At 42.4% G+C, this 25,749-nt stretch overlaps 1 protein-coding gene across 1 annotated transcript in view; it reads left to right on the forward strand.

Annotated features, from left to right (window-relative positions):
* DGKI (diacylglycerol kinase iota) overlaps positions 1-11,787 on the forward strand; it is a 414,447-nt gene extending 402,660 nt beyond the window's left edge. The window contains 3 exon segments of the mRNA XM_040643960.1: positions 3,377-3,413; positions 5,096-5,195; positions 9,203-11,787. Coding sequence (XP_040499894.1) covers positions 3,377-3,413; positions 5,096-5,195; positions 9,203-9,319 — 254 coding nt within the window. The 3' untranslated portion in view covers positions 9,320-11,787.
* Positions 11,788-25,749: the final 13,962 nt, after the last annotated feature.

Consider the following 25,749-nt stretch of genomic DNA (forward strand, 5'->3'; position numbering starts at 1 on the left):
CTTCTTATTTCCTCCTCCGCAACCCCCTCCCGCCAGCATTATGCAAACACAGTCATTTTAAAGCAGGTTAAAACATTATTAGAAAATGTACCTGTACTGCTAAAAATAGCTCCGTATTCCCGCCCGTCATCAGTTCGCTGCCACCCTTGCCTCTTCGTTGGCGATTTCCCTGACAGCGTTCAGAGCGTTCTGCTTTTGTGTGTTTCTGCGTATTGATGGGAAGAGGAGGAAAGCTTGGGTTGATGAAGCCCATCATTCCAGAGCCCATTCCATTCCCAAAACCTGTAATTGGGGTTTTGTCAGATTTTAATTAAGAGCAAGCGTATCTCAATGTAGGAGCAGCACCTGTCCCCCTCACCTCTGCCAGCGCCGAGGATTCAAAGGAGAGAAGGGGGAAGTGATAAGCAGCCACAGGCTCGCCTGACTCATCAACCGGATAATCGGCTCTGGAGTTGTTCTGGCTTGGCTGCGTTTATGGTGATTCTTGTAAGAAACTTGAGGAGCAAGGTCCCTTCTCTTCCTTGTCTCCACTCTCAGAATGTCAAGCAATTGCATTTTAGCGCAGACTTAGCTGGCCCACAGCCTGTCACTTACGTGCTGGCGTGGACCCTGGAGTCCGCGGACCCACTGTGGGGGCAGCTCTGGGTGCCGAATGAAGGGCGAAGGGGGTGAGGCCTCTGGTGCCTGAATAGGCACGCACTTAGCAGTGACTGGTGGGAACAGAACTGCTGCTAGAGCCGTGGGGCTGGGTTGCTCCTATTCATGGAATTCCTTTCCAAATGAATGGCTCCAAAGGTTCGCTGAGGGTGGCAGGCACGCTCCTTGAGGACTACTGGACGCTCTAAGCCTTCTTGTTCTGACCTTGTGGAGAATGCCCTGCCAGCAGTGGAGGGGGTCTGGAGTACTGGTTCTGAGGACATCGAATTTGAGTCAACAAGTGGCTTCTAAAGTAAATGGAGGTACACGCAGAGTCCAGCACATTTCCTCCCTCCATGGATGTTCCGCATCTCGACTTAGTGGAACCTGCTGAAGCCAGAGAATAGGACACTTCAGATCTAAACTTCAGGCTTCGCATATAGCGAGCCAGTTCCCACTTTAAGCACATAACTTATATCAACGTATGAAACCTTACAACAGTCCTGTGAGATAAATATTATTAATCCCTCTTTAATGTACATGGCAATTGAGAGACTGAGAGATTAAATGACCTTGCCCGAGACCCAGTAAGTGGCAGGTAGAGACAGAATTTTGAAGCAACGAGGTTCAGCTCGAGAGCCCATCACTGCACCAGACTGTCTTGCACTTCTTTGGGTGTCTGTTGGGGGCATTATCATTCATGTTTCCTTAGAACCACAAGACTGAGGAACAAAAATAAGTGAGTTAAGTCTTCATTGAACCTTTAATGTAGGACAGGTGCTAGAAAAATAATAAATGAAAAATAATATTTTTACACAGTAGGGATTTAGTATAACTCATTTAGGGAGACAAGGCATACGATTGAAAAGCAAATGCATAATACAAGGGTGGAAAGAAGTAAGTGTTCCGGGAGTTCAGAGAAGGGATAGATTCTTTCAGTCAAAGCTGGTCTTTTCAGAAGACCTTGTCACAGACTGGGCTTTATAGAATGGGTAAGATTTAGGCATGTGGCTGGAAACGGAAGGCTGTTCTGGATCGGGAGATTGGAGGGAACAAGCTCTGTGAGCTGGGAGGGCCCGAGAGATAGGCAGGTGATGGCACCAGTTGAGCTGAGATGAAAAAAAATGGAACGTGGAGCAAATAGAGGAAGGGCAGTTCCAGGTGAAAGACTGTGAACTTCCATGTTGCACACTTGGGAGTAAGCAGTCAATATGCTGAAGTGGAAACCTGGAAATCTGAATGATAAGAGACCTTTTCATTTTTCTTAGTAACTGTTTCTGTATGCTAATTGTGCTCTAGGCGGAGGCCAGTTAGGAAGCCTATTTGTCAAATCGGACGAAGAGGAGAGACGAATAGGGCAGAGGGTGCAAGGGAAGGTTGACCTGGCCTAGATGGCCAGTAGAGGTGAAAGAGGGGGCCGCTCTTGGATGACCAGGAGGATTGTGAATGTCCCATGACATCTCAGTCGTCTTCTTGGCCAGTGACTTTCATGGTTGGCAAGTCCTAACCTCTTCCTTTTCTTTTTTTTATATAATAAGTAATCACATAAACAAATTTTCAATGATACTGATATCCAGCAAGACAGAGAGCAGAGCAACAGGATCATATTTCTAAAGACTAAAATGCTCAGTACCTAGAAGTGCGTTTGGCGCGTCCAAGCACATTTATTCATTAATTCAACCAACCATGTAAGCATCTGCTTGGTACCAGGCTCTATGCCAGGCACCAAGGAAGGATGTAGTGGTGAGCAAGGCATAGACCACAGCTCAAGGGGTTTACCAGAGTCTAGTTGTGGAGAGAGACAAATCAGCAGGTGGTTTTATTATGGTTTAAATGTCATGATCATTGAAGTAATTACATATCCCCACCTGTCTGGGACAGTCTCGATTTGGATGATAAATTATATTACCCTCCCAATTATAGGACATAGGGTTAGTGTACAAAGTGAGGGGGCAGGACATTTAATGCAGTATTTCAAAGTGGGGGTTGTAGAGGGCTTTATGGAAAATGCGTCTTAGCTGATACCTGCAGACTGATTAGAGTACAGGAGGGTCGGGGAGGGAAGCAGTGGTGCAGAAGGTGGAAAGGTGGTCATTCCAAGCATTGTTTGCAGATTGAATGACTTAGTTGGTGAACAAATACAACATCATCAGTGCACAAACTCACCAAACATCTCAGTTCCTAAGGAAGCATCTATTATCATTTGGTGTTTATGCATAACATTTCTTCCAGGTCTTGGAAGAGAAATTCTATGAAAAATATAATTTTACTGTTTCTAAAATATAGATATTGGACTGGATGATATCTATGGTTATCCTGTAGCTTTAAAATGGTACTGTATAAAACCCCATCTCAAACAACCTGCCCTGCACAGTGATAAACAATCCTTAAAGTCCACTGAAGTGTCCTCATTCCCCCAAGGTAACCACTTAGTTATTTCTCACTTCTTCCATTCCAATTAATTTATTTCCTCAACTTGATTGAAAGCTGCTTTAAAGGCAGAGGCTATCTCATTCCACACATATTGGTTGGTCGGTGGCGGTTGAGAGGTTGGTGAGTGGGAATAGAGAAATCCTTTCTTTGGGGGGGGGGATGGGAGGTGGTCTTAATAACCCTTTCACCAAATAACTCTACTCTATTCAACTTTCCAAGGCGTTTTACTTCTGTGACTATAAATTTTTTGTTAATGGTTAGCTTTTGACCTTACTTTTGACGGGCATCTTGCTTTCCTCTTATTCAGGACCTTCCGAGTTACTGGATATGGCAGACAGTGAAACGTGAGTGTTGCCTTTCATTATTTAGTCTAGATCATTTTCTTTAGAAAGTAGCTAGGAGAAGAATATAGTCTATAGAGCGTACAACAGATAATTTAAATGTCGGTGATAAGAAGTTCACTTTCGATTGTATTTATAACTATGCAGGGCTAATCTTCTAAATCAGAAGTTACACAATAAAAATTGACGGCAAGAAGCATAATGATTGCATGCGCGGTCATTGCTATGCATCCCTTAGGGCTTCCGACAGGCAAGGTAGTTTTGCACTGGTGCATGTTGGACCACTGAGAAGTCTAAATAAATACATTTACCTTTTTTATTTACTCTTTCTCAACTGGGGTTTGTAAGAAAATGAAGTCCTAATACCCTACGGCGTCCTTTGTTTGTAATGAAACCTCTATCCCGGGTCTGGAATGGAGCAGGGTATATACGACCATGGGAGAATTAAGAATATAGTAATTCCAATCTTTTTTTATGTTCTGTGATTCAGATGAGAAACTCCGGTTGAGAAAGTCATCCTCTCTAGGGTGGCCCCCAAAATGATAATATTTGTTTTCAACTTTTTTATTCCTAGGGCAATAAAATAGCTCCCACTCCCTTTGTTCCTTTTGTAGGAACAAAGAGAGGCAACCCGTCTCACCCTGACAGCCATATAAGCACTATAAAACTTCAAAGACATTTGAAAAGAGATAAAGATGGATGGGGAGTAGCTAAGCTGGTCTGGAGGAGGAAAAGTTGAGATGAATAGAATAGAAGCTGAGTGGGAAGGGTAAAGGTCTATAGTTATGACTTACTAGACAGGTAAGACACTGTCCGTTGTGACATAGAGTTTGTCCACATACCACATCCTATTGGCAAGGTTGTCACTTACCCGTTTGTTCTAAGGACTGCACTTGATTTTCCATATGCTTTGGCATTAAGCATCTTTTTAATTTTGGACTCAGAGTGGAAATCTCCTCCCTAGACTGCCAGTTAGAAGGGGTGGAAATAACTGCTTTGCTTTGCCCTCTTCCTCTACTGGGTGGCCTCTGGCCAACAGGGGAGAGCTCGTGTTCGCAGCTCTCCCAGATGTCCTCTGGGCTGCCCACCCCCTCCCACCAGCCATTCACATGCAGTCAGTAGGTATGGGGGCTTGTGTTGACCTGGTCCTTCTACGCTGAGTCCCCCAGGGTACTCCACCGAGGGCCAGATGGTGGTCGGCCAAGCACTTGTGGGCGGTGCCTGAAGGGCTTGTGCTTTTCCAGCCGTACCCCGTGTCTGCTTCATCTGGTGCCCCTATGTTCTGCCCAAATGTATCCACAGAGAAAATTGTTCCTCCGTGCTCAGACCCATCTCTACACACCAGTCTGTTTCACAGTGCCATTGAGTGTTACCTAAATCAAGCGTGAGTGGTTGAAAACAAAATCGCTCAGCCTAGTTAACACTTGAGAGACAAGCGATTGGAGTCAGATATTATGGTTCGTTGATGACTAACTGAAGGCATTTTTAGACACCCCCTCATCCAGCTCCCCAGCATGTGCCCAGCCGTGGTCTCAGCTGCAGATTGGGAAGGAGGAGGTGGAGCACAGAACCTCAGCAGCAGGGATAGGAAGCTACCCTCACCCCTTCCCTGCCGCCTCCACCCCCACCCCCACTCCCACCCCCACCCCCTTTATGGGTGGTTTCCCATTTCATCTTTGATTTAGGGGTGAGACGGCACTGCACAAGGCTGCCTGCCAACGGAACCGGGCTGTGTGCCAGCTTCTGGTGGACGCGGGAGCATCTCTGAGAAAGACCGACTCCAAGGTAACTTGATGAGCGAGTGCAAACATCCTCCCACTGGGCACGATCACCGGCCCCATCGCCTTCACTTGTGCCCACAGCAAAGGCATCCTTTCTCTGCTGATGGAAGTGCCTGGGGCTTTGGAAAAAGGAGGAAAAAATAAAGTGCTTCATTTAGAGAAACTGTAGTTTAAATGTATAAGCACAAAGGGAAGGGTGTGTGCTTGCCTATGGGACTTTATAACCCTCTGAATGTGCTGGCCTTGGGACGTTAGGGTTGTCCCCACCTCCCTCCCCCCCCAATGCCAGCAGCCAAGTTGCGGGGAGGTGAGGTTCAAAGCCCTAGGAGAGGGGTAAAAGACATGGGCCTGCTCCCCAGAGCCCCTTTGGAATTTCTCCTTTAGCGACTTTATCCAGGGTAGCTTCAAATCTCTGGTTTACCTGGCCCTGTGTGTGGGTGCCCAGGTGACGAGCCGTCACAGTGAGGAGAGCCTGGAGTTGGAGAGGGTTACAGTCTTAAATCCAGTGCATGTATAATGGCTTTTTTATTTTTAAAGGTTTCTTCCTACTTATTTTCTTATATTTTTCCCTGAAAGTTAACCCCTGAAGTTAGGGTGGGAATTACAATCATCGATTCGGAAACTGAAACCAAAAGTAAGCTCTACGCCCTTAGACCAGGAGCTGAGCCCAAATCCAAATTCAGCTCTTTTGACACCCAGCCCAGTGTTGTTCCAGGAGATGAGTTGTTCTCATGTGGTGACAGAACACCCCACTGGATCCAACGGGATGAAGTGTGGCAACAAAGTAACAATGTGGGGTTTTTTTCCGTATGGTTTGTATAACATCTTTGCCTTAGAGCGGTCCCCATGGCGTCGTGACTTGAAGTGTGGTTGGTTTCCCTGCAGGAAAAGGCATGGCAATGTGGATTTAAAGCGTGTTAATGTCTTAAGGAGAGGGCGGTGAGGCCAGAAACTGATAGCGTGACCTACGTGCCGACCTTGACCGGAAAACCGCCAACAGGTAGAGGTCAGGCATCAGGAGAAACTGCTCAGGAGCCCTGAGATCGGGCTGCCCCGGAGTTGTTCATTTACAGAGAGCAGCGAGGGAAGGGCTGAAAGCTGGAGCAAAGGAGGAGGGACGGACTGCAGCCCCGGAGAAGGGCAGGGCGGGCAGACGGTTCCCGCGGAGGAGCATCCGTGCCACAGACGAGCCTGAGGAGCTCGGCGAAAGCGCCCTGGGTAAACGCTAAGGAAGGACAAACCATTCAACTGTAGAGGGTTGCAGAGGAGAATTTTAATATAGAGAGGAGGGTTTCATTAAGCTAAGGCACTGAATCACCTTAGTTTGGGGCAGATGAATGTAGCCAGGGAGCACAGACATATTCCTTAGAGGACTTGAGCCCCATGAGACTTCTTTAAGGGACGAGCAACTGCTGAAGTGCAGTGCTCACCCTGGGGTTTCCTCAAACTGCAGTGAACACCATAAAATAACTCCTTCTCCCACGTGGACCGCTTTTCCTTCGGACCCAGTTCTGAGCCAGCCTCACTGTGTGATTCTCCACGGCCCCTGCAGCCCACCAGCTCCCCGCTCTCCGCCCGAGGTCCCCTGCCGCCTGGCTTCCTCCCGTAGGCTGTCGGACGAGTTAAGCTGTGTCTGTTACCTGTCTGGTTAGCTAAGTGGGTGTAGGGTTTCAAGTGGCAGAGAAGTGCCCCTGTGATGTTCTGCCCAGGTGATATTCGCACTAAACTCTTTGTCGTGTAACCCGATGGAGAAACACACACCGTGCAGGCAGGATGGGGGGGCGGCTGTCGTCAGGTAGGTTTGGCTTGGCTGGGGCCAGCTCACACCACAGCCTGGCGATTGCCTGGTTAGTACACAAAAGACTGCTCTTACACTCATCTCAGAAAATCAAAAGAACAGGAGGAGCGACGTCAAAGAGACAGACAAAAGACTGGGCAGGACGCCTGGCCCCTGAGCAGATTGCTCTTTTTATCCAAGTTTCAGATCAATGGGCTCGACCTGCCTTGAGATTGCTTCCTTTTTTGTGTTAAGTACATACATGCTTTTTTTCAAAACACAGCTTCATTATTTTTATGATTATAAATATAGTGCATTCTTATATGGAAAACGCTAGCAATGCAAAGAATATCTAAAAAGATAAAAGTCCCTAGAAATCTCACACTCTAGACCTATATACTATTAAAATTTTAATGATCCCTCTTCACATGTAGGTATGCCTGTTTTTCTCATTTTTTTTAAGTCGGTGTTGTCATACTATTTACTGATGCTATGGTAGAATGCTTATGTTCCCCCAACATTGTGTTCTTGAGGTCTTACGGTATGAAGTAGTCTATGCTTCATCCTTTTGGGAGATCTGTTAATTTTTCCATTTTGTAATTTTATGCCAAGTTAAAGCAGAACATGATAATTACGACTGGATCTTTTCCTAGATTTTTTTTTTGAGAGAGAAGCAATATCTTGAGAATTTCTCTTGATGAAGAACAGTTCCTTTAAAAATAAACTGAAGGGCCACCCCAGTCCACCTCTCTGAATACTTGGAAGCCAGTAGGTCCAACCTCATTAGTATTGAAGACCAGATAGTCTACTAATACTGTAAACTGAGTTAGAAAAACTTACTATAGGAACTTTAAGCTAGTGGTTCAATATTAAATCTCAGCTCAAGAAGTAACATTTTAGAAAGAATCCAGAGCCACTGTTACTTTCCTTTTATCCTCTACTCACATGCCCTTGTAAGCTACAGGGAGCAGGCTTAATTGAGCTTGACACTCTCCATTGCAGGGACTCAGATGGAGGCTGAGAAGCCTTCAATAATTTCTGTAATACTTGTGTGCATTTATACATGGAGGTATTTCTTTGATACAATGATCATGCCTCCACCTTTTCGAATTTAATGTCCTTTTTAAATAGATAAAGCCATGTCACTAAACAAAAATTAGAAGTTTCAAGGAATGTTAGGTAATATCTATATACATTCAAGAGAATGGAGACCTTCCTTCCCTCTACTGCCAAATTCTATTCATTGACCTCATTCCAAAAATATCCTGTGTGTGTACAAATATACGTACGGCACTATGGTAGGCTGCAAGAAATGATACAATCTTTTAAGATGGGGTAGAAGAACATTGAATGACATGAAAGGGGAGGGGCAGAGGGAGAAGGAAAGAGAGAACTTAAGCAGATTCCATGCTGGGCATGGAGCCCAACACAGGGCTCAATCTCAGGACCCTGAGATCATGACCTGAGCTGAAATCAAGAGTCAGACATTTAACTGACTGAGCCACCCAGGTACCCCATAGTGTTGTTTTCTATTTATAAAAGTTTTTATGTGTAGAGCTGTAGAAAAAGACAAAAAATAGCTACTCTGTGGAAGGTTAACAGCAGTTATCTTAGCGTAGTATAGGAATTATTGGTGATTTTTATTTTCTTCCTTATGCTTTTGTGCTCTTCCAAGTTTATTTAATCAAGATCCATACTTTCATAGTCAGAAATTAACTCACTTTTTGGAAAGATGAGATAGTTTTGAGTCGGGAGAACTTAACTGAAGACTTTGAAACCAGCAAAGAAACATCTTTAGATCATTTACAACCATCCGGTCCTCTCATTTTCTACTTGCTGCTTCCCAGAGTTTAGTATAATAGGAAGAATCTGGCACCGGAAGTCCGAATGCCTACTTCCTACTTTTCTGTTCAGTGATTTCTCTCCCTCTTCTCCCAAAAAGAATTGGGGTTCCCTAACTTACTGTGCCACACTGTTTCCTGCTGTGGACCCAGTTACTCTGAACCCCCCTTTCCTCAGATGTAATCCCCACCTGTCGAGTGATTGTGTCTTTCTCTCGAACTTACCTACCTCACATGTTTAATGTGATAATAGATTTGAAAGTGTCTTGTCAGCTCTAAAGCCATAAGCTTGAAAAAATCCTTTGGTGAGTAATTTTTGAATACCTCTGTGATTTAAAAAAAAAATCTCATTCCAAGTATTTGTGTCCCCTTCCTTCCCACTGTCACCTTTAGGGTAAGACCCCTCAAGACCGAGCACAGCAGGCTGGAGACCCAGATTTGGCTGCTTACCTAGAAAGCCGCCAGAACTATAAGATCATTGGCCATGAGGACCTGGAAACTGCTGTTTGACCCTGATGGATGGCAACGAGGACCTGAGCGAGTATATCACCTCTGCCTCCCGGCGATCGGGCAGCTCCCCTGGAAGAAGGTGATGGAATCCACACATCTGTCTCTCTCTGCAAGAATCTATCTGAGACCATGCCACCAGCTGTTAAGGGCTACAGTTGTTAAGGATGTACAACAGAACACGATAGCCCGCTGAGGAAGAGGCAGGATACCTGGAGATTTGTGGAGTACACGTTCCACAAAATTTGATCCTTACTGCTTCCAGCAAGTAGCATGAACTTCTGTGTTCACCTGTATAATTTATTTTCGAGATTCAAAGGATGTTCGTACAAATGGCACTGCTCCCTCCTCCCCCTATGCACTCATGATTCCTCTGTACCACACAATTCTGCAACTACCCATCATTCACAAAAATACGATCTGCTCTCTTTACATTCAGTCTTTGAAGACCACAAGACACCCTGGAGGTCTTTGAAAACCCTCTGGATGTCCTGCAGAAACACACTGTAAAGCTGCTTCCGTTTCCAAGACGAAATATACCGAGACTATTAGCGACTGTTTGCATGTCTCCCCTCCCTCCCTAACCCCTTGTCATTACGTAGGAGCTGGGACGTGCCACATGGATAATGTCAACTTGTGGGCTGTTACCTCTGAGGTATGGTGAGGTGGCATGGGAGGGAACCCAGGGGCCGGCCCTGGTTGCAGGGCTGTTGCTGATAGCCATGAAGGACTGGTTCAGCTTGGGCTATTTACACAGCCCCATACTGCCTACGTGTAGCCATCTTTGCCTTTTGCTGCAATAGAGACGAGCAAAGGATTAAACGAAGGCCCGCGGCTGGTTTGGCGGAACGGCTGGATTCTAAGTGCAGTTGAAGTTGCTGAGCAGAAAACCATGTGTGGGGACTGTGGTTACAGGAACTGGAGCACTGTGACAGCGTTTACTTCTAGACTTTCTCTAGTGATAATAGAAAGCAGGCTAATTGACTTGAAATAAAACAGCCAATGCAAAAGTAGCAACATATGTCAAAATAACTCACTTAAGCAAGGAAACAGTCGCCGGCGTGTTGCACAGAGGCTAATAAGAAGAGACTCTTGGGTGCAGTGGTGGGTGAGAGGGGGCCCATTTTAGGTTTTCCTTCTAAGTGTTTGGTTTTCATTACCCTGAGTAAGCCTTGTCCCACGGACAAAGCCTTGTTTTATGAGTTCCGCTAACGGATTTCCAGGACGGCTGGATCTTTCTAATGGACACCTCACCTTTTACTTGTCAGGTCCCAAGGTCATACCTGATAGCACTGCAACCCCATTTCTTTCGTACAGGGTAGTATTAATCTATTCTTTTCTCTGTTTTCCCCTCCCAGGAGATTCTTAGTACAGAACCACTGTGGGAGCCTAGCCAGAAATATGGCTCTGGCATTGGAATTACAACTTCGAATCCTGCCACAGATCAGTTGGTCCTTACAGGTCCCTCTAGTAGGGACTCTGTGTTCACTACAAGAACGGGAGGAAAAGGCTCCTAACTTTCAGTGAAGAAGTCTACTTGACTTGGGTATCAGTCAGAAATCAAAGTGGGTGATCCAGGTTTGTTTCAGACTAAAACTGATGTCTTCTGAGCTTTCTTGCATTTTGCTCTTAGACACAAGCAAAGTGCCTCCCTACTGTCTCTGCATGTGAACATATAAATGATTGTACTTCCACATTTACTTTAAAGGTCCGGTGGTGACGCATTGCTTACCTGAATCGCATTTTGGTCACATATCATTTTGAGAGGACAGATGTGAGTACCGTCTTAAGGAGGAATAGCTTCTCCGTGGACGGGGATTAAATATCTCTTTAGCCGTTTCAAAATCAAATTGTTGGTGTTATTTCCAGCTGTGGGAGAGTAAGTTGGTTATGAGTAATCTATTTCCATCTATCAGTCTTAGAAATGGAATTATCTGTTGGGTTTTATGGTGAGGTAGGGAGGACAGCAGTAGATTGTTTCCAGAAACTGGAAAAAATAGGCTCCAGGAGAATTTAATCATTGGGCTTCATCTGGGAGTTTTTCAGTTGGTGGGACTGTCAGAGAGATGTTGTGATGACAGAAATATAATCCTTAAAACAGACTGGAATCTGGCTTTGAAAGGTGCCTTCCATTCCCTAGCTCGAGCCAAACAGTTGGCCACACAGTCGGTTACCCAGCTGCCATTTCTGGGATGAAGGACTATTTTCACCAACTACCATCTCATATTTCTTTGTGATGCTTCAAAGCAGCCCAGAGAAAATTTAGGGTACAGATGGCTATGGGCCAATTCAAATAGGTCCAACTGAAGTCACAAGTAAATTCCTGGTATGAAAATAGATAAGGTAATGACTACTGTAGGGGTTCTGGTACATTTGGAAATCATTCCAAACCAAAAAAAAAAAAAATTTTTTTTTCTACACTATGGATGGGAAACTATGTACAACCAAGGCAAATATCTCTTTGAAAAAGCAAACACCCTCAGGACTTGGGTTTTCCAAGAAAAGAACATCAAAAATGAATGGAACGGTTACATATTTAATGAATTCAATATTAAACCTACCTCCTGTAGCATTTTTTAAAATTGATCACCGCATGTGACACTTCTGGGCTTCAGAAAGAGCTGAGGCGCCATATGCTCCAGGAGTTTCCAGCTCAGCTCAAGTATATACTATCCCCTTTAATGGGCCATCGGAAAGGGTAGAAGCCAGTGGTCTGGCCCTGGTCTGTATCTGCAAACCCACAAACGTTTAATTTAAAAGACATAAAACTATATACTTCTAGAAATACCATTTTCTACAAAACCTCCCGGGACAGTACTGGAGTGTGCCTGGCTTAGCGGCCAATCCTCTGTGTTTGGCTCAGAGGAGCCCCTCATGGGCTGGGGCTGTCTGCTCCGGGATTCCATTTGTGGGTTCGGTTGACAGGGAGGGGTATGAGAAATGGAGAGTTATTACAAGACAACATTATAGAATCTTAAAAGTAGTCATTTTTGGAGCCATATATTCCAGGAGTACAGTTAATGAAATAGAACCCAGTTTAGAACCCAGCTTAACCCAGTGAAGCTGTGCTTTATCGCATTCAAAGACTGATAAAAAACAGAAGCCAAGGAGGAAATAAACACCATGGCCGCAAATTTTACTCTGAGAGTTCTGATTCCCTCTTTGGAGGCTATAACCTAAAACCCATGTGATTTCTGAAGAAGAGAATTTAGCTGGCGAGCGCACAGCCATGATGTTAGTGACTGCTGATGGAAAGCCTCACACACCCCATCGCTCCCTATCCCATCGTAGTAGCTGGCCTTAGCGCTTAGGGGGATGTGTTTGCATTGGGAGATACTCAACAGGCAGTTTGTGTTTGGACCTTGTAGCCATTTCTTTACTAGACTTCTCGTAATATCTGTGTTTTATAATATGTGGGGCAGCAGTTTTATTTTTTTACATGTCAATTTTATTTCAAATATTTAGATTTTTTAATCATAAATGTAGAACATACTTTTTATTTTAAAAAAAGGTCTAATAGGGCGCCTGGGTAGCGCAGTCGTTAAAGCGTCTGCCTTCGGCTCAGGGCGTGATCCCGGCGTTCCGGGATCGAGTCCCACATCGGGCTCCTCCGCTGGGAGCCTGCTTCTTCCTCTCCCACTCCCCCTGCTGTGTTCCCTCTCTCGCTGGCTGTCTCTCTGTCACATAAATAAATAAAATCTTTAAAAAAATAAAAAATAAAAAAAATAAAAAAAATAAAAAAAGGTCTAATAGCACAGATGAAAATCACAGGCAAGGTCAAGGTGTTCCTCTGTGCTGGTGTAGTGGCCTGAGTCCCACTCCCCAGAGATGAACAGTGTTAACACTGATAAACATTGTGCTTGTACGTCATGTCAGAAAGACTCTGTGCACACAGGCCCCCACACACATATAGAAATGTATTTATTTGTGTACATATGTGTGTGTGTATATATATCCACACACACACACATATATATATACCCCCTACACACGTTATTGCTTAGGTTTCCAGTAGACAAAACATTTTAGAAGCATGCTAATCATCTCTCTATGTATAGTTCACACCAACAGGCAAAGACAAGCTAACAGGAATTTTTCATTTATTCTTTGTTATTCTTCGTGCTGCTAAGCTCAGTTCTCTTACTGCAGCCACTCCAGGTGCACACGGCGTTTGCCGTTGCCTGTGTCGTAAAATCCATGACCAAGAGGTCTTATAATTGTTTATGTTCCTTCCATGAAGCATGAGACCTACCTGAGCCCAGGGACTTGTCTGTGCTATTTTTGGATCTCAAATGGAGAGTTTCTTTCTCTGTCATGCTCACTCCACTTTACAAGGCTGAGTTTGCAGGGGCGAACACTCCATACATTGCCTAATGATATTTAATGAGGGCAAGCTGCTGCCAGGAAGGTGTAGGAACTTGGGTGTGGGCTGGGGTCTGAGGAGCTTGGCTCCCTTCCAGGAGGAGTAGCTCTTGAAAATCCCTGAAAACAGCACCATCCTTTATTCAGCCATGCTGTTTAAAAATGAGACAGATCGTTGTTGAAACGATGCATCATAGCCATCAAATAAAACTAATTGCTCTAGTTAAATGGATTATTTTCAGTTTAGGTAAGAAAAAAAGTAGAACATCTGTTAAATGAGAGACTTTTCTAACAATTTTTTAACATTTATTTGTATAAAATCATTTCTGCCCTGGTCTCAGTAGAACCTTCTCTGAATCTCTCTACTTTCTCATTCTCTGAATTCCAAATTCAGCTGATTGTGGTAGTTTTTTTCTCTGTCTGCTCTCTCCGATGGGCTTTGGCCCCGTCCATTTCTGTGTCCTGGTCTTCACTCATCTCTAGTCCCTCCAGTTTCTGACCATGGCAAGAGTCCTCCTGGACTTTCGGCCACCACCCTCAGTCGTTTTGTCATACAGACACCCAAACCTTCCCCAGGTATTCTGCTCAAAGTGGGTCAGAATGAAATGAACCTCTGGGACAAGTATCCTGAAGGACAATTAGATGTCCACTGACTGATTATCTTACAGGGTTACAACATGCCTTATTCTGAGAAGCCATCTGCCATAGAGGTTAGCACGTGTCGATCTTAGCTTCACTGTGGACATCCACAATCATGGCGGCTTCTTCCATGTCGGTGACGTAAACCACGTGCTCCCCTAAGTCACCTAGATGACTAGATTATCTACGTGTTATACCCCTAGTGGCCATCTGTGGACTTTAGGCTATCTCCCCACAGTTTACTGAGAAGCCTAAAAATAGGAACTAAGCAAGGGCAAGTGCCCTTGGGAAACCCGCTCTCCCAGGACACATAGCACTGACCTGGTCCCAAAAAGAAAGAAGAAAATATAATTCTTAGGCTGTTGCGGCATTGCCATTTAAAGTAGAGATTTGAATACGGAATGGTATCCTCATGGTAGACAGATTCCAGAGTCTATATATGTATTCAGGCATTCTGCATGCAATCATATGTTCATGAGTCAAGCAGACATTCGTATATTTAATCATTTAATTAAAAATAATTTATCCCTTAGTCTGATGCAGGCAACATGCTAAGGATCTAAGAGTGAATGCAAGAGCCAAAACTCTTGACTTCATGTTTCTGGAAGCCTCGGAGAAAAGACAGATTCCAATAGGACCAGTTTTGCGTGGGAGCACAGGGTAGCAGGGAAGCATGCACTAGGGAGTCCATCAGGCCTTATCGTGCCAGTCACTCTTCCGCCAGCGATGTTTAAGCTCTATGAAATATGAAATGAGAATATGAATATGAAAGAAATGATATTTTGCATCTCCTTAAGGGTCTTGGTCCTGTTCTTAAAAATGTATTTGTAACCAAGACTTTAAGATGAGATAGAAATACGACTCCAATAGGAGCTAAAACTCATGCTATTTCTCAAGGATAGAACTAGAAGCAATAGGCAAAATTTGCAATGGGTTTTGACTGAATACAACAATGAAATATATATATTGTCGAACAGTGGGATGGGCACCCTTACAGAATTATGTGCATTCAGCGCCTGGGACTGAACAGAGGCTACCTGACCCCTGGAGGGGCTGGAATCAGATGCTGAGAATTTTTAAGTTTTTTTTTTTTTAATGATGAATGACAGGACTTCATTTTTAAGAGTTTATTAAAATCTTGATTTTTAATCTTTAAAACATCACAGTGAGAGCAAACATCTTGGATAAATGACTTTTGCCTATCACTGAAAAAAAATTTAAACCAGCTAAGCCTGAATTGAAGAGCTAGTGCAAAGCAAACATACTAAGAGGACTAACTAACCCCAAAATGTTTCTAGAAGCATCACGGATTTTGATGAATGTTCTTAGCCAGTCTTAGGTCATATTAGAAATCGGTTTTACTGTCCATCCAATGTAAAAAAGTGCTGTGATTTGATATTCTCACAATTAAATGTAATCTACTACAACCACAGAAGAAAATCTTGCCTAAAAGATATTTGGGATCCAAGTAAATGGACACAAAAGACAGTCATGGAAAATGCCTTTGCTTCTGCTGCAGGCATGATCATTGCTAGGGAGCGCTCCCCCATGGAGATAAGTGATGATTCTGAACGTTTTCCAGAGTTTTCATGTTTGAGCCACATGGCATCTGAAAGGGATCCCTTCGTGGTGGGAACAACCCAAACGATCTTCTTTCTCAGTCTTTTAACGAAACACATATAGCTTTCAATAGAAACTAGTTTAAACAACTCCAATCTATACTGCTTCCTGTGATTATATTGTTTATTACAATTTCAGGAATTTTACAAATTTTCATGTTTTAGCATTTCGATGCCCTTGTGACACCTTTGAGCTTCAGTGCAAACCCACGAAGTGGATCATGCAGACCATTTTAGATGAAGAAACCACATCTCAACACAGTGAATTCAACTTGCACAGATTCATATAGTAAATGGTAGAACCGCAGCCAGAAATAACATCTCCCACCCTTGCCTTCACTGCTGTTTAACATCAGGCAGATTTCCATAATTTAGAAGGTGCCTCCTTGAAAAGATAATGACTTAGCATCCCACAGCAAGAGCTGGGTAGAACTGAGGGAAACTGTGAAGTTAAAAAGAGTTTTTGCTCTCAGAGGCTTATCAAGTTGGGCAAAGTTCAGGGGGAAAAAAGGTCAAATGTTTTGGTGCCAGGGTGGATTTCACGAGAAGCTAACACTGAGGGTGACTTCCTGGCTTCTCTGATTCTCAGCATTTAAAAATGTTCGTACTGTCTTCTCTCCTTGGAAGTCACTATTAGAATGATATTTTAGAATTCTGTACCAAAAAGTGTTGAAAATGGGCTTGCCATTCAAGACTCCTTTGCTTGAAGCGGGTGGACGTGCAAAGCTATGTCTGTCCTACCGTCACATACACAGAAGTCTGATACCCCTGTGGGAAGTTCTGCTGACCTTGAAATGGGAAGAATAAACAGACCGGAGAGAGTCTTCAATTCCGGATCTCATCTTTTACAAGGCATCTCAATGCGCAGATCAGTGACTATGTAGAAGAAGGACGTTTGGTCTGGAAAGAGGACAAAGTTAGATCAGGAACAGAAAAGTTTGGAGGAGACAGATGAAGTAGAAAGGTGAGATTCAAGTTCTCTAGGGCAATTTGCAGAAGAAAGCAAGGACAGAAGAGTTCAGAACAGACATGAAAAGGACACCGGTGGCTTTATTACTTGTAGAAGGATTTCTTTTTTTCCTAAACATTACATCCAGAAAAATGGATGGGGCTTTCTGAAAAACAAAGTGATTTACAGCAGCTAGGGTTTTTTTTTTTCTAGTATTTAAGCGAAAATTAACCAAATGAGGAAACACCAGAAAGCACTTCCTTAATTGTGAGGGACATTAGAGTAAAAGATTTATGTAATATTTTCTAGTTTTAGATTTCTATGATTTTGGACTCAGGCAGAACTCATTTAGAGCCTTCAGTCTCTCTAGGTTCCTGCCATGTAGATGGCAATTAAAGCTTTTTTGTAAAAACACCAGTCATTGCAAATATATCCCAGATCATTGAGAAGCAGGTATTTCATGACCCTAAAACAATTTGCTTTGCTTATATACACACTTGCACGTGTGCATGCGCTCACTCACGTGCACACACACACACGTATATATAACACATATAACTCTTTGTCCGTTGTTAACCAATTTCCAAATCTCCTGAGAAAGATGTGTTTCTACTAACAGTCACAGGTTCAGTAATTAAAGAGAAAAAAAGGACGTAGTGTTCATTTTCCTACTCCCTACCCATTTGTTGGTTGGGGTATGTTGTTGTGGCTGGGGCTTGGAGAAGGGGCAGAAGATCTCTATTTTCTGGTAAAGAGGTGTAGAGACAATTTTTGTGGCTTATTGCCATTAAGTCGGACTTAATCTTATCACTAGACTAAAGTTGCTGTAATGTTTGTGGACTATAGTTTTTTTAAGCCCATTTTTTAAGTCTTTTTTAAAGATGTATTTATTTTGAGAGAGAGAGAGCGCATGCGTGAGTTGGGGGAGGGGCAGAGGGAGAGAATCTTTCAAGCAGACTCCCTGCTGAGTGAGGAGCCCAGTGTAGGGCTCAGTCCCACAACCCATGACATCATGACCCCAGTCCAAACCAGGAGTTCCATGCTTAACTGACTGAGCCACCCAGGTGCCCTGTGGACTATAGCTTTAATTACTAATTAGACCTGAGTTCCTAGATTTCAGGTTGGCTTGATGAAAGGCACCGTTGAGATCATCTTTAAAAATGGACTCTTATCTGGAATCCTGCTCAGAAAATGCTCCCACTCCACCTTCTCCCCCACCTCACCCTTGCCCCTGGCTTGGGAAGGTAAAGGAAGAGCAGAGATATGTGAAAAAGGGTTCTGAAGAGTAGTACAGTTATAAGGCTCCAGTTTTCACACAAATTGCCATGGCAACCCACACATTAAATAATATTTACTCTCAGCAAACTTTGATCCTCATGAAAAGCAAATTCAGAAGATGTAGAAGAAGATTGAACTTGTTCAAAGTGGCTTCAAGGAATATCATGAAATTTTCCATCTATGCAGTTTAGAAGATTATGTGTGGAATTTAGGGGAGGAGAGGGTCCCTATAATAGAACTTTCTAATGGCGCTTTCCTCAGGACTGGGTTTTTTCTTGAAGGAGTTTCTCTTTGTGCTCATAGGAGGTTAGACCTGTGCAAGGATTTGTGATGGTCTCTGGTAAAACTTGAGAGAACTAAGGACAACTTAGGGGTTTTTCATAAGTCTAAACATATTCAATCCTTAAAAAATCAAAGACTAACTTTTTTTTTTTTATTTTGGGGGTGACATGTAACATTTCTTCTTAAAATTATAGGAGATGTTTATAAATTATCTTTACTTGTAAAAATAAACCGATGACAGCTCTAAATTGGTTTACCCTATATTTTGTTTTAAATCTATGGGTAACTCTGTGAGATATGTTTGTAAGATTTATCACTTTCAAGGTACTATCCAGCTTTGATATTTACTGCTGATATTCATTCATAAAATGAATCCAAATAGTTCCTGACCTTTTGGGTTTTATTAACACTACAGTTTTTTATTCCCTGCCCTCCATTCCTTATTGGTTGGACTGAGGCTCTGACCGCATGCCTAATTTCCAACGTGACTAGAACTCAGATCGATGCTTGCTAACATCCTGATTGTGGGCTGGGAAGTGTGGGTTTCTTGCTATCCTGGGAAATGAGATTCAGAATTTTCATAGACAAAATATTCTAGCACAATAGAATATTTGATAAAATATTCTAGCACAATAGAATATTTGCAACACATGTCTTTGAGAAGGTAGAGTTTGAATTAGTCTCAGTAAAGGTTAGCTAGTCTGTTTTTTTAAAATTATTATTTATTTATTACCAGTGGTTAAGTGACAACCGTGAATCTGAATATAATATGGATCACAGCTGATCGAAAGTGGGGAAAACCATTCCTGTAAAGAGTTAAGGAACAGAGGACAATCTCAATTACATACAAATGAATATACTTCATTTAATTTTATTTCTGAGTGGGAAAAGATTCTTGGGCATCCAGAGTACCCTTGGCTGTGGGTAGTTCACTCTCAGAGGCTACATCTGTATGAAGAGTTGCAGTCATATTATAAAGGGCTCTTTCATGATTTCTGATTCTGCCCTATCATATCCCAGAGCCATGCTTTTGCAAAGCTGCCAGCTGGCAGGTGGAATCAAAAAAAAAAAAAAAAAAACCAACAAAAAACCAACAAACAAAAAAAACCTAGCAGCTGTGGCAGTAGGTTGATGAAGTTTTATTTCCAGGTGAAGTGGAATCCAGAGAATATGAAATGGAGGGAGGGTGGGTGGGAAGGGGGGGTGGGGAAGGGAAGAATGGAGTTTTTTGTAACAAAGTCATAAAGTATTTTTCCCTAATTTTCTTGCATTTCCTATTTATATAAAGTATCTTGATCACTGTGTTGCTCTACAGAGATTTTCAATGGAATTAATTTGGGAGACTGAACTAATCTCTGAAAACGAAATTGACTAGTTGCAGTTACTTTTTGGACACTTTTTCTGTATTGTGAATTGTGTGGAAATGTATAGAATAAAAATTAAGAAACATAACTAGTTTCTTTTCTTCTCTTACTGGCTGCTAGATGTGGTGTGAGTACTTTCCTTAACAGTGGTTAAGTTAGGTTTTTGACATCAGGAACTACGCAAAGATTGACTTTTAGACAAGGCAGAAACTAAAAGGGATCCCTGACAAGGCAGAAGTTAAAAAAAAAAAATATATATATATATATATATATATATATATATATATATATTTTTGCTTTCAAGATGGACTACAAAGGCCAGATTTACCCTCCCACCTGAATAAAGAACATCCATATATAAAACAGTGATTGTTAAGACACTGGGCATTAGGCAAAAAAAGACAGTGATCCCTAAGAGATGGTGGTCAGCTGCATGATTATGCCATTTTACAGACTTCAGAATTTGCAGACAGTGGCTCGGGGAAGGGTAATTCAGGCAGAGCCTGGCAGGTTTCCTGAGCTGGGGAGACCAACCAAACTCGAGCTTATAGAGCAAAGTATTGGGAAACTGCCCAGAGAGAGAATCCCACAGATCTGCAGAGACCACCCCCCCACTTAGGTATTCAGTAAAACACTTGCCAGTGTGTGTCTGAGAGAGAGAGAGAGAGAGAGAGCGCACCCCCCCCCCCCCTTGGAGAACCATCCCAAATGCTTAGAAGGAACAATGATCTGTGCTCGACCTGGCTGGGAATAATGTCCTTTGCCACCAGCCACGCCGCACCCCTACCATCTACTCTGCCACAGCTTTTTATTTCTTAACAAAACATAACAAATCTCCTGCTTTCCCACTCTGGTCCCTTTTCCTCCCCACTCTGGCCCCAGTGGCCATCACCGTGAAGGTTTCATGTGAATCTTAACACATCCCCATCTCTCGTCCCTTCTTCCACTTCTCCACTTCTGTTAGCTATATTCCCCATCACAGATGTGCATTTTGTTCTATGTTTGCAAGTTTTTAATTTTAATTCCATTATAGTTAACATCCAGTATGATATTAGTTTCAGGTGTACAATATAGTGATTCATCAATTCTATACATCACTGGCACTCATCACGGTAAGTGTGCTCTTAATCCCCTTCACCTCTTTCACCCATCCCCCCATCCACCTCCCCTCTGGTAACCACCAGTTTGTTCTCTATAATAGTTAAGAGTCTATTTCTTAGTTTGTTTCTCTGTTTTCCTTTGTTTTGTTTCTTATATTTCACATATGTGTGAAATCATATGGTATTTGTCTTTCTTTGGTTTATTTCACTTAGCATTATTCTCTCTAGCTCCATCCATATTGTTGCAAATGGCAAGATTTCATTCTTTTTATGCCTGAATAATATCTCGCACACACACACACACACACACACACACACACACACACACAGCACCTCATCTTTATCCATTCATCTATTGATAGCCATTTGCACTGCTTCCATAGTTTGGTTATTGTCAATAACGTTGCAATAAACATAGGGGTGCATATGTCCTTTCAAATTAGGGTTTTGTTTTTTGTTTTTTGTATTTTTTTTATTCTTTGGGTCAATACCCAGTAATGCAATTAGTGGATTGTGGGGTAATTCTGTTCTTAATTTCTTGAGGAAACTCCATACTGTTTTCACAGTGGCTGCACCAGTTTGCATTCCCACCAGTAGTACACAAGTGTTCCTCTTTCTCCACATTTCTCATCGACGCTTGTTGTTTATTGTGTTTTGATTTTAGCCATCTGACAGGTATGAGATGGTATCTCATTGTGGTTTTAATTTGCATTTCCCTATGATCAGTGATGATGAGCATTTTTCCATGTGTCTGTTGCCCATCTGGATGTCTTCTGTGTAAATGTCTATTCATGTTTTTGGTCCATTTTTAATTGGATAACTTGTTTTCTGGGTATTGAGTTGTGTAAATTCTTTATATATTTGGATACTAACCCTTTATCAGATATGTCATTTGCAAATATCTTCCCCATTCATAGGTTGCCTTTTAGTTTTGTTGATTATTTCCTTCACTGTGCATAAGTTTTTATTTTGATATAGTCTACAGATGTCCATTTTATGTTATATTTCGTACCAATATTAAAAGTTAATTTTTTGAATTCTAAGATTTGAAAGTTAAGAACATAGACATTCATTAGCATGGCAGGTTAATGTGTTTCTCAGAGGCAAATAGTAAGCTACAGTTACATCTTTTTCTGAAACTTTTCAAGGCCAGGACCCCAATGCCAACAAAAGACAGTGTTTCTGTCATTCAGATCAAATCATTTTTCTTACTATTTTTTTTAGATTACTCTGCTTCATATTTGGGCCTTTTTTTTTTTTTTAAGATTTTATTTATTTGACAGAGAGAGACAGCCAGTGAGAGAGGGAACACAAGCAGGGGGCGTGGGAGAGGAAGAAGCAGGCTCCCAGCAGAGGAGCCTGATGTGGGGCTCGATCCCATAACGCCGGGATCACACCCTGAGCTGAAGGCAGACGCTTAACGACTGAACCACCCAGGCGCCCCATATTTGGGCCTTTTGGCTGTTGGTTGTCATTGTTTTTGTTGAAAGATCCAACACACACACACACACACACAATTTTTTCATTACGTCTCTAGTATCATCGATCTCCCTCGTCATGCTGGAGTCCATTTCATTCTTCCTTCTGAAGGCATCTCGGAGTCTACTGGCTTCCTGGTCTAATTCTGATGAACTTTTTCCTATCATGCTGTACAATTATCACCTTAGGCTTTTCTTCTTTAGACTTCTGCACTTATCAATTTTTTTAAAAGATTTTTATTTATTTATTTGACAGAGAGAGCAAGAGAGCACCAGCAGGGGGAGCAGTAGAGAGAGAGAGAGAAGCAGGATCCCCGCCAAGCAGGGAGTCCAACGCGGGGCTCCATCCCAGGACCCTGAGATCATGACCTGAGCCGAAGGCAGACTCTTAACCATCTGAGCCACCCAGGTGCCCCTGCATTTGTCTTATCACTTTTGACTCACATATTTCTTAGTTTCTTGATTGGCTGGACTGTAGTCACAAATTACTTCTTAAAACTAAGCACTAGGGAAATAAATTCTCTGAGTTCTTGCATGTCTGAAAATGGCTGTTTGTCTTTTACTTAAAGCTTGTCTTTGGGATTCTGCTTGCGATATTTTTCATTAGAAATCTGGAGAATCTTAGGAAAAACAAGGCCTCTGTGCTTTGTGAAAAGTAGAAATTAATTTGCCAATACATTAAAATCACAGAGTCACACATTATGGGAGTAAAATGACTCTGGAAAGCATGTTGAATAACTTCGTTTTGCACAAGAGGAAACCAAGTTTCAAAGAGATTGAAAATGCTGATCAATATCACACAGGTAGGAACGCCTGGGTGGCTCAGTCAGTTGGGCGTCTGCCTTCAGCTCCAGTCATGATCCCAGGGTCCTAAGATCAAGTCCCGCATCAGGCTCCTTGCTCAGTGGAGAGCCTGCTTCTCCCTCTGCCTGCTGCTGCTCACCCTACTTGTGCTCTCTCTGACAAATCAATAAATAAATAAAATCTAAAAAAAAAAAAAAAGATCACACAGCTAACTGTGACAGAGAGACTTCACCAAAGCTCAGGGGCTCCACATTTGCAACTTGTATTGCAATAACATGTCCAAATGCCTCAGATGCCACCTGAAGGAGCTACTGGGGTGAAACAAAGAGATGTTTATAGCAGGAGAGAATGCACTGGATTCCAGCCCAGCTCTGCTCCTGAGAAGCTGTGTTTCTTGCTCTGCTTGGGTCCAACTTTCCTCATCAGTAGAACAAGCCTATACAACTGATGGTCTCCAGAGGGCCCCTTTCTTCTCTCTAGTAGTAAGATTCTCTAAAGGGGATTGTTTTTTAAGATATTTATTTATTTATTTATTTATTTATTTATTTATTTATTTATTTATTTATTTATTTATTTATTTATTTATTTATTTATTTTATTTGAGAGAGAAAGAAAGAGAGAGACTGGGGGGAGGGATAGTGGGAGACAGACTCTCAAGCCAACTCCACGTTGAGCAGAAAGCTGAATGCTGAGCTCAATCCCATGACCCTGAGATCATGAGCTGAGCTGAAACCGAGTTGGGCTCTTAACTGACTGAGCCACCCAGGTGCCCCTGAAGGGAACCTTTTAATAGAAGGTCATTATAAAGATGGAAAAAGCTTCAAAATGATCTCCATTCAAGGTCCTCCCTTTGGAAGACATTACTAAAGTTATCCCCCAAATATATTGTCTGAGCACTATTTGCCATAGCATTCATGACTGGTCAGCATTTTAAAAATCTAAAACAAATGCCTTTTTAATAAGAAATCTATGGGTCCCACCCTTGAGAATTTTTATGTGTGCTTGTTTTCAGAGATCAGTACAGTAGGTCACAGGTGGCTAGCCCCCTGACTCTACAGGCTATCCTTTCAGAGGTGTAAAGATAATTAGCTCATTTTCATACAGATAGAAAGAACCAGAACTTACATGGAGCACAAATGCTTTGTAACTATTAGGTGTTACAACTACATGGCAGCCATGGTGATAACAAGGAAGGATGTTTCTCCTTCACTGACCAATCCAGTTAGGTCATGGGATTTCTTTACAGCTGGACATTGTCTGAATCCATGGGGACAGCCCTGGGTTTGACACCTATGTTGCTGATTACAGACAGGGTGAACTTGGTCATGTAACACTCTTTCTCAGCCTCAGCATCCTCATCAGAATTGTAGAAAACAATACCACCAACCAAATGGATTTCTGTGGACATGAAATGAGACATTGGCTGGAAAAATACTTAGAACAAAGCCTAGCACATTGTAAGTGCTCAATAAATTGTACCTATGAAAATATGCTAGGGAGAATTACATTGATGACATGCTTATCACATTTCTTGCACTTTCCCTGCATTGTGGGGCAGGGGACAGGTGAAAGGAGAGGGCCTGTACAGAACCTAGGTGACTTAGTATACTTAATCATCTTCACTCTGACATGGAAGTTCCTAATCTCAGGTTTGCCTCAATCCTTTTTACTCCTTCTGGCTTATAAAGGTGCCTTAAAAATTAAAGATATACACACTTTGACAGTGATAAACAAGGTACAATTCTGAAAACTTAAATTGAGAGAAAATATGGAATAAATAGACCCAAAATCTTGATTTGAGAATGGAAAAGAAAATTCATAGGCTTGTCCTAAGTCAAGTTTCATATGATGTCAGTCTGTGGGCATGGCTGGTTTAAGAAGAAACCACTGTGCTGTCTCTTCTAATATGCATGCACACATAACCCTATTAACGATTTACTCAAGTCTAGGGATAGTTTTCTGATTTTAATTTGCCTGTTTTTAAACTTTCTTATTCTTCTGAGAATCCCCAGATTTCCAGGTTCAGATGGTATAGAGCCAAACTTTGGAAGATTCTTTCATAACGTGGAAATCTCGGATAATGCATAAGCTGTAGTGATAGTCTGTATGTTCTCCAGATTACCCATACGGTTCAGTTCCACCTTCTGTGTCCAGCCCCATTGCCCGAAGCCTCTCTTTAAATGTCCTCTATTCATAACTTGTATTCTCAGCTTGGGAATTACATTTGGTCTGGCTCCTCTGAATTTAGGTTTCTGGGGTTTTATGTTTGGTTTTTTGTGGGTGGTTTTTTTTTTTTGTTTGTTTGGTTTTTTTTGTTTTTTGGTTTTGGTTTTTGTTTTTGTTTGGTTTGGTTTTGTACTCCACAGAAAGGAAAATGCTTCTTCAGCCCAAACCTAAGGTTTGCAATGAACACCATGATATATTCGCATGAATTAAGGCCTTTCATTGTCACTGATGATGGGTATGAAATACAGGCATACAAGCTGTTTTTAATTATCTGTATAGAAAAATCAATAGCAGCAGTTTGCGCCGGCTCATTGAGCTGCTGGCTCATTGCA

This window comes from Ursus maritimus, unplaced genomic scaffold (assembly GCF_017311325.1).
Source record: "Ursus maritimus isolate PB19 unplaced genomic scaffold, ASM1731132v1 scaffold_3, whole genome shotgun sequence".
NCBI lineage: Eukaryota > Metazoa > Chordata > Mammalia > Carnivora > Ursidae > Ursus > Ursus maritimus.